Raw genomic sequence first — 9574 nt, 5'->3', positions numbered from 1 at the left:
TGCTCAAACTACCGCACAATTGCACTCATCTCACATGCTAGTAAAGTAAGGCTCAAAATTCTCCAAGCCAGGCTTCAACAGTATGTGAACCAAGAACTTCCAGATGCTCAAACTGGATTTAGAAAAGGCAGAGGAAAAAAAAGAAAAGGCAGAGGAACAAGAAAGCAAATTGCCAACATTTGTTGGATCATAGGAAAAGCAAGAGAATTCCAGAAAAAAAAAAAACTACTTCTGCATCATTGACTATGATAAAGCCTTTGACTGAATGGATCACAACAAACGGGAAAATTTTTAGAGAGATGGGAATACCAGACAACCTTACCTGCCTTCTGAGAAACCTATATGCAGGTCAAGAAGCAACAGTTAGAACCAGACATGGAGCAACAGACTGGTTCCAAACTGGGAAAGGAGTACATCAAGGATGTATATTGTCACCCTGCTGACTTAACTTATAGGCCGAGTACATCATGAGAAATGTTGGGCTGAATGAACCACAGCTGGAATCAAGATTGCCAGGTGAAATATCAATAACCTTAAATATACAAATGACACCACCCTTATGGTAGAAAGTGAAGAGGAACTAAAGAGCCTCTTGATGAAAGTGAAAGAGAGTGGAAAAGTTGGCTTAAAACTCAACATTCAAAAAACTAAAGTCATGATATCCAGTCCCATCACAGTCAATAGGCGGGAAATCAATGGAAACAGATTTTATTTTCTTGGGCACCAAAATCACTGCAGATGATGACTGCAGCCATGAAATTAAAAGACACTTGCTTCTTGGAAGAAGTTCTGTTCAGTTCAGTTGCTCAGTCATGTCCGACTCTTTGTGACCCCATGGACTGCAGCATGCCAGGCTTCCCTGTCCATCACCAATTCCTGGAGCTTGCTCAAACTCATGTCCATCGAGTCAGTGATGCCATTAAACCATCTCATCCTCTGCCGTCCCCTTCTCCTGCCTTCAGTTTTATCCCAGCATCAGGGTCTTTTCCAGTTAATCTGTTCTTCACATCAGGTGGCTAAAGTATTGGAGTTTCAGCTTCAGCATCAGTCCTTCCAATGAATATTCAGGACTGATTTCCTTTAGGATTGACTATTTGGATCTCCTTGCAGTCCAAGGGACTCTCAAGAGTCTTCTCCAACAACAAAGTTCAAAAGCATCAATTTTTCAGTGCTCAGCTTCCTTTATAGTCCAACTCTCACATCCATACGTGACTACTGTGATTGTGGTTTTCATACTGTCTGCCCTCTAACAGATAAGGATAAGAGGCTAATGGATAGAAGTTATGACAAACCTAGACAGCATATTAAAAAGCAGAGATGTTACTTTACTGACTAAGGTCTGTCTAGTCAAAGCTATGCTTTTTCCAGTAGTCATGTATGGATGTGAGGGTTGGACCAGAAAGAAAGCTAAGTGCTAAAAAAAAAAAAGAAAAAAGAAAGCTAAGTGCTGAGGAACTGATGGTTTTGAACTGTGATGTTGCATAAAACTCTTGAGAATCCCTTAGACAGCAAGATCAAACCAGTAATCATCTTTCAAGATTTGAAATGGCTCAACTGGAATTTCATCACCACTAGCTTTGTTCATAGTGATGCTTCCTAAGGCCCACTTGACTTTATACTCCAGGATGTCTGGCTCTACCTGAGTGATCACACCATCATGATTTTCTGCATCATGAAGGTCTTTTTTGTATAGTTCTTCTGTATATCATTGCCACCTCTTAGTATTTTCTGCTTCTGTTAGGTCCATACCATTTCTGTCCTTTATTGTGCCCATCTTTGCATGAAATGTTCCCTTTGTATCTCTAATTTTCTTGAAGAGATCTCTAGTCTTTCCCATTCTATTGTTTTCCTCTATTTTTTTGCATTGATCGCTGAAGAAGGCTTTCTTATCTCTCCTTGCTATTCTTTGGAACTCTGCATTTTGATGAGTATATTTTTCCTTTTCTCCTTTGCCTTTCACGTCTCTTATTTTCTCAGCTATTTGTAAGGCCTCTTCAGACAACCATTTTGCCTTTTTGCATTTCTTTTCCTCTGGATGGTTTTGATCACTGCCTCCTGTATAGTGTTACAAATCTCCGTCCATAGTTCTTCAGGCACTCTGTCTATCAGATGAAGTCCTTTGAATCTATTTGTCACTTTCACTGTAAAATTGTAAGGGATTTGATTTATGTCATACCTGAATGGTCTAGTGGTTTTCCATACTTTCTTCAATTTAAGTCTGAATTTGGCAATAAGGAGTTCATGATCTGAGCCACAGTCAGCTCCTGGTCTTGTTTTTTGCTGACTGTATAGAGCTTCTTCATCTTTGGCTGCAAAGAATATAATCAGATTTCAGAACTGATTATCTGGTGGTGTCCACGTGTAGAGTTGTCTCTTGTGCTGTTGGAAGAGAGTGTTTGCTATGACCAGTGCGTTCTGTTGGCAAAACTCTATTAGCCTTTGCCCTGCTTCATTTTGTGTCCAAGGCCCAATTTGCCTGTTACTCCAGGTATCTCTTGACTTCCTACTTTTGCATTCCAGTCCCCTATGATGAAAAGGACAACTTTTTTGAGTGTTACTTCTAAACAATCTTGTAGGTCTTCATAGAACCATTCAACTTCAGCTTCTTTGACATTAGCGGTTGGGGCATAGACTTGGATTACTGTGATACTCAATGGTTTGCCTCGGAAACGAACAGAGATCATTCTGTCATATTTGAGACTGCACCCAATACTGCATTTCAGACTCTTTTGTTGACTGTAAGGGTTACTCTATTTCTTCTAGTGGATTCTTGCCCACATTAATAGATATAATGGTCATCTGAGTTAAATTTGCCCATTCCAGTCCATTTTAGTTCACCGATTCTAAAATGTTGATGGTCACTCTTGCCATCTCCTGTTTGACCACTTCCAATTTACCTTGATTCGTGGACCTAACATTCCAGGTTCCAATGCAATATCATTCTTTACAGCATCACTCTTTACTTCCATCACCAGTCAAATCCACAACTCAGTGTTGTTTTCAATTTGGCTCAGCCTCTTCATGCTTTCTGGAGCAATTTCTCTGCTCTTCTGCAATAGTATATTGGACACCTACTGACCTGGGGAGTTCATCTCTCAGTGTAGTATCTTTTTGCATTTTTATACTGTTTATGGGGTCCTCAAGGCAAGAATATTGAACTGGTTTGCCATTCCCTTCTCCAGTGGACCATGTTTTGTCAGAACCTTCCACCATGACCCATCCATCTTGGGTGGCCCTACCTGGTATGGCTCATAGTTTCATTGAGTTAGTCAAGGCTGTGGTCCATGTGATCAGTTTGATTAGTTTTTTGTGATTGTGGTTTTCATTCTGTTTGCCCTCTAATAGATAAAGATTGGAGAAGGCAATGGCAACCCACTCCAGTACTCTTGCCTGGAAAATCCCATGGATGGAGGAACCTGATAGGCTGCAGTCCATGGCGTTGCTAAGAGTTGGGCACGACTGAGCGACTTCACTTTCACTTTTCACTTTCATGCATTGGAGAAGGAAATGGCATTCCAGTATTCTTGCCTGGAGAATCCCAGGGACAGAGGAGCCTAATGGGCTGCCATCTATGGGGTGGCACAGAGTCGGACACAACTGAAGTGACTTAGCAGCAGCAACAGATAAAGATTAACAGGCTAAAGGAGAAAAGTTATGACAAACCTAGACAGCATATTAAAAAGCAGAAACATTACTGACTAAGGTCTGTCTAGTGAAAGCTGTGCTTTTTCCAGTAGTCATATACGGATACGAGGTTGGACCATAAAGAAAGCTGAGCACTGAAGAATTGATGATTTTGAACTGTGATGTTTCAGAACACTCTTAAGAATCCCTTGGACAGCAAGATCAAACCAGTCAAATCTAAAGGACATCAGTCCTGAATATTCATTTGAAGGACTGATGCTGAAGCTGGAAACTCCAATACTTAGGCCACCTGATGAGAGGAACTGACTCATTTGGAAAGACCCTGATGCTGGAAAAGATTGAAGGCAGGAGGAGAAGGGAATGACAGAGGTTAAGGTGGTTGGATGGCATCACCAACTTGATGAACATGAGTTTGAGTAAGCTCTGGGAATTGGTGATGGACAGGGAGGCCTGGCATGCTGCAGTCCGTGGGATCACAAAGAGTCAAGCATGACTGAACTGAACTGATTGAGCAAGATGAGTTGTTTTGTCATGTAATCTTTAGCTCTGGGCTTTAAAAAAAAAAAAAAGTTTTATGTGACTAAACAAAGGAATGTAGGAAAAAAGTTTGTCCTTTTCTCCTTCTTGAGGTATCCGGACCCCTTTCTCCTCCTTGACGGCTCCAGACCCCTTCCTCCTTTTCTGGGGCCCTGGACTCCTTATCAAGCTACCCAAGAATTAACTCTATCATTCCCCACTTTTCTTTCAGGAGAATATGGCTGCTGATGGAAAAGGGGTACTGCTCTCATTCTGGAGCTACTTGGATGATTAAATGTATGCCTTATGTGAGTGTGGACAGCCGCTAACTCAGTGGACATGCACACATTATTTGGGAAATGACTGGGAAAAAATAAAACTTGATTGATAATAGCTATTCGGAAAGGTAGGATTGAATACAGTCCTCTAAAAGAGTTTGCTTTTAATCAAAAACAAAATCTCATAGACAACTTAGTAAGCACAATAACTGCAGCTGGGTATCCTGGGGAGGCAGCAATCTGGGAAGAAATCCAGAAGACATGGATGATTTAGCAGAAGCTCAAAACAGGCAGGAGGGTCAAGGGTCCCTGTCATGGAAAGCCAGCATGCATTTTAGTGTTTGGTTTTTTCCCCATTGGTTAGCTTCTCATTAGTTAAAATGCAGAAGCTCCATTTCATATCTTTCCTGTTCCTCTCCTTTGCTCTCCTTCATCCAGCAAAGAGGATGATTCAACAGTAGCTCAGTCCGTAGTTACTAACCTCCTTTAAGCATAGACTCCACCCCATGTTCCCATCAGAAAGAAAAAAAAAAAAAACGCTGAGGGATTCCTGAGCAGCCTCATCAGTGTCCTGACACTTTGTCCCTCCAGCTCCCATGGAGACCCGGTGAAGGAGCTACCACATGCCTTGGCTGAGGAACAGGCTCTGGGTAACCTGAAGGTAAGCGCACCTGTCTTTATCTCGGATAAGAGTGTTCCTTCACGTCTTTATTTTTAGTTCAGTTGAGTACAGTTACAGAAATCTGATTATGTACATTATCACTTATGTATACAACGCCTTGGCTGGGGATATATTGAGGGTAAAACTATTGTTAACACAGACCTGATTCAAAGGGACATTTAAAAAGACAGCATTGGTTACCACATATAACAGTAGGCCTTTTCCTCAGCAGAAATTTTTCCCCTTTGAATAAGAATTTTGTAACTGTTGGTCAAATTGAAGCTGAGAGATCTTACATGAAATAGTCCAGCCTTTCTAACAGGGGTACACTCTGTTTTCTTCTGGGACCATTGGCTTAAAGAGTTTTAGTTTTCTGAGGACAAAAATCGCATGATAGAATTCTTAGTGCCCAGAACACAGGATGGTAACAGCCTCACACTTTTCTTCTCTCTAATCACTGGTGCATGGAACAGCCAATATAAACTGTCAATATTCAAGGATGATTCCTCTGCTGAGGAACAATCTAATTGATGAAGGTGGGGCTCTCTTGCCCGCTCTGGCTGGAGAGATACCCTGACCCTGGGTCCCTACAGGCGGTGAGGGCTGGGAGTACAGAGCAAGAGACTGATCTCCCAGGAAAAAGCGCTGGCCATGTTCCAGTGTCTTCAGAAGCACCTGCACCATTTAGATGGTTGGGATTGTGTGAATGAGGGTGTTTGGAGGTGGGCATGTGTTGAAACCACACAGAGTGATTGTCAATCTGCCTGTCTGTGTATTTCCTCAGGAGATGTTTCCTCTTAGACAATACACTTGTCAATTTTCTTTGCAAAAAGTCTCATCACTGCTGTACACTGGGAAGGAGATTTGCTATGAAGAATTTGTTCATATACTGGAGAATCTACAAAGCAGGTAACTGACCATTGTGTATTCTCTCTGAGCTACATGCAGCAACAAAAAGGAGGAAGTAACACAAGTTTCTGGTGAGAAAAGACACTTTATTGTTTCTTGGGTTGTCTGGAGGCCTCTGGACTCATTTATTTCCCCCAGAACAGAGCTCCTCTCCGTGGCTGTGGTTGTGATAGTCTGAGGCTATGTCCGCCAGCAAGGACAGGAACTCAGAAAAGTCAATCTTCTGGTCCTTATTCTTGTCCTTTTTCTCAAAGATATTGGACAAGTAATCTCTGCCCCTTTTCTCCTGTGGGAAAAAACACAAAACAAGGCAAATTCAGCCCCACGAGAGTGATGAGCTGGGAGAAGAGGAAGAGGCAGAGACAGAGAAATGAGGGCCCAGCACAGCCCAAAGGTGTCTGGTGTGGCATTGAGGAGTGGAGATGAGGGATGGGGTAGGGACATTGACATTGCCTTGCAGTTCAACAGAGAGTCCTTCCCCAAATGTGAACTTGGATGAGAGATTCACATGGTGAGCAGACTCTGCCCTGAGTTGCCCTGATCAGTGTGCTGGTGGGTGGTCTCCAGCCCCAGACCACCCCCTCAACCCCCTACCAGGCTGAACCTACCTAAGTTCTGCTCCGGGACTCAGATAAACCATGTGCTGGGCTCAGCCTGTCTGACTCTTTACGACTCCATGAACTGTGGCCCACTGGGCTCATCTGTCCATGGAGATTCTCCAGGCAAGAATACCCGAGTGGGTAGTCTATCCCTTCTCCAGGGGAACTTCCTGACCCAGGAATCAAACCAGGGTCTCCTGTATTACAGGTGGATTCTTTACCAGTTGAACTACCAGAAAAGCCCCAAATAAGCCCTACTCATATGTAGATATAACCAAATCACTGTGTTGCATACCTGAAACTAACACAACATTATAACTATACTATAACTATATATTATAACTATATTATTGACTATACTTCAATTAAATAAATAAATAATAAATAAATTCCATCCTTGTCATCTTCAACCTAACCCTTCTCTCCTATTTTCTCTTTTTGGCCTCCAGGATCCTACATGCTCTGAGTTCCCTTTTCTTACTTACCTAACCTCTTTGTTACCTAGTAGTCTCTTTTTGGCGGGGAGAAGGAAATGGCAACCCACTCCAGTGTTCTTGGCTGGAGAATCCCAGGGACGGGGGAGCCTGGTGGGCTGCCGTCTATGGGGTCGCAAAGAGTCGGACACAACTGAAGCAACTTAGCTGCAGTAGCAGCAGCAACCTCTTTTTTCTTGTAATTCATTCAGAATATTCTAATCGTTGGGTTAAAGCAGGTCAGCAAATGAGTTATGCATTGTAAATGGAGGGGTTAAATTCTGTCAGTAGTGCACTTATACAGAAAGCAACCTAATTGTTCCAGAGGCGAAAGGGATAGGTGGAGCGGCAAGGTAGGGGACGGGAATTAACAGGTACAAACTACTAGGTATAAAAAAAAGAGAGAGAGATAAAAAGATGTAAAGTACAGCACAGAAGATATTATCAATGTGCTATAACAACTTTGATGGAGTACAATCTATAAAAATATCAAATCACTATGTTGTATACTTGAACCAACACAACATTGTAAATCAAATATATTTTTAGATAAATAAATAAAATTTTGTTCCTATTAAAAATATTTTGCCAATGATGGAATTTCTGTCACCTTCCCTCTGATCTCAAGAACCCTAAGGGGTGCTGCTAGAGCCTCTCAGGGTGTGAGCAGAAGAGTTTGACTCTCATACAGAAGGTGGGACAGGTGAGAGAGGACCCATCCACTGCCCTCCAGTTGTAGCCCTTTTTGATAACTTATCATCAACTACTTGTATCCACACATTTTCCTACTCTGCCACATACAGCATCTCTTCACCCCCTGATAGAGGACGGGATAGGAAGTTCTATGATGCCCTTTTGCAGATGAGAAAGCGAGGATCAGAGAATGAGAGTGACTTGTCCAAAGTCTCCCAGGAAGGGCCCCCAGTCATGCCAGGACCCCGCCACCATGGGGGACCAGGACCCTGCCACCACGGGGGACCAGGACCCCATCACCATGGGGGACCAGAAGCCCACTCACACAGGCACTGAGGAAGTTGGGGAAGCTCTCCTTCAGCAGCTGCAGCAGGGCCTCCTTCTCGATGGTGTCATCGGGTCCCGAGTATTTGTGAAACAGGTCGATCAAGGCTGAAATGGCCTGCTCAAGCTTAGAGCCGCTCATCTTGGCTTCCAAAGAGCTGCCGGAAGAGGGGTCAGTGACCTTTTGTGTCCTTCCGCAGGGGAGGGCCCCCAAGATCAGACACCTGGATGGGGGCTGAGCAGCCAGCGCAGCGCGGCTCAGATGGGACAGAAGAAACTGCTTCCCTGCATGCTGGGAGGAGAGGCTGAGGAACAGGAGGGCATGCCCAGGCGTGGGCCTGGGTCCCCACAGCTCAGGGCATGAGGAGGTGAAGGAGACCGGCAGACTCCTCTGTGGGGAGGACCACAGCATGTGGAAGCAGAGACGGGGGCAGCCCCAGTGAGAAGACTGGGCCTGAGGCGGGACGCAGCAACCAGAGCCGTGGAGAAGCCCACCCCCCAAACAGCAGCAAATCCATCTCCTCCAGGTTCAGCATCAGGGTCAGAGTCGCGGGGGCAGGACAGTGTCCCCTCTGATCTGATCTGAGCCTCCTGGGCTGCTTCCGGAAGACCCCCTAGAAGCCCACCTGGACCATGAAGCAAGCCTACAATAAGTGGGCAGAAATGCAGTCCTGTCCTGAGCCCTGGTGGGGCTCTTCCTGACCACCCCTGGGAGAGGAAGAGGGACTGGGGATCAGAATCAGCTGGGATTTTTGAAGTGAAAGGACATATACAACTCAGTTCTAGGCTGTTGAGTGGAATGTGGGAGATGGGGGTCCGTCCGCTTTTCTGTTACTGGGCACTATCTGCACCTCCAAGGCCTGATCTCATTAAAATAAAGAGAACGTCTGACTTCCCTAAGCAGGTTCTTTCCCCAGCAGTCAGAGGTCTGGGCTGCCCTGGACCCCAGCAGAGAAATGGGACAGAGCAGCCCTCCCATGCCGGACTTCCCTCAGCAGCCAGGACATGACCCTGCGTCACGCGTGTCAGTATCTAAGACAAACCCCACTGCCTTCTGATGGAGGAGAAAGAGCCCACTGTTCTGTCAGTAAGAGGACCCACCCAAGGCCTCTGTCAACGTGGCCAAGACCAGAGCCGAGCCCCGTGTGCACACGGTCCCTGAGCATTTTCCTGCTGGGAGGAGGTGGGGAGCTCTGGTTGATCAGTCTTTTCTCCAGGTCAGGGCAGGACGTCTCACCAGAGTAATGGTGAGTGGGGGAGTCCCAAGCCTGGGGTTAAGGCTTTGGCTGGGGCTCCCACTCTCCTCAAGGGTGGGGTCGGTGGGTTTTTTGACCTGATAAACAGATGAATCCAGAGAAGAAAGAAAGCAAGAGGAGAAGGAGGGTCCTCAGCTCCCACTGGGCACGTGTCCACAAGAGCATCACCGAGGAGCCAGTGGAGGGGCAGGGAGCATTGGTCATCTTGCCACACAGATGG

The 9574-nt window shown here is 45.0% G+C and overlaps 1 protein-coding gene across 1 annotated transcript; it reads right to left on the bottom strand.

Moving 5' to 3' along the window:
* Positions 1-6130: 6130 nt before the first annotated feature.
* Positions 6131-8240, bottom strand: LOC138074415 (protein S100-A7-like). Its single transcript, XM_068966556.1, has 2 exons — positions 8100-8240; positions 6131-6295 (listed from the first exon to the last, which is right to left on the bottom strand). The coding sequence occupies exons 1-2, from the start codon at positions 8238-8240 to the stop codon at positions 6131-6133; spliced, it is 306 nt and encodes a 101-aa protein (XP_068822657.1).
* Positions 8241-9574: the final 1334 nt, after the last annotated feature.

This window comes from Capricornis sumatraensis, chromosome 2, assembly GCF_032405125.1.
Source record: "Capricornis sumatraensis isolate serow.1 chromosome 2, serow.2, whole genome shotgun sequence".
Classification (NCBI taxonomy): domain Eukaryota; kingdom Metazoa; phylum Chordata; class Mammalia; order Artiodactyla; family Bovidae; genus Capricornis; species Capricornis sumatraensis.
The sequence above is the reverse complement of the archived record's forward strand: the minus strand, read 5'-3'. Positions and strand labels throughout refer to the sequence as shown.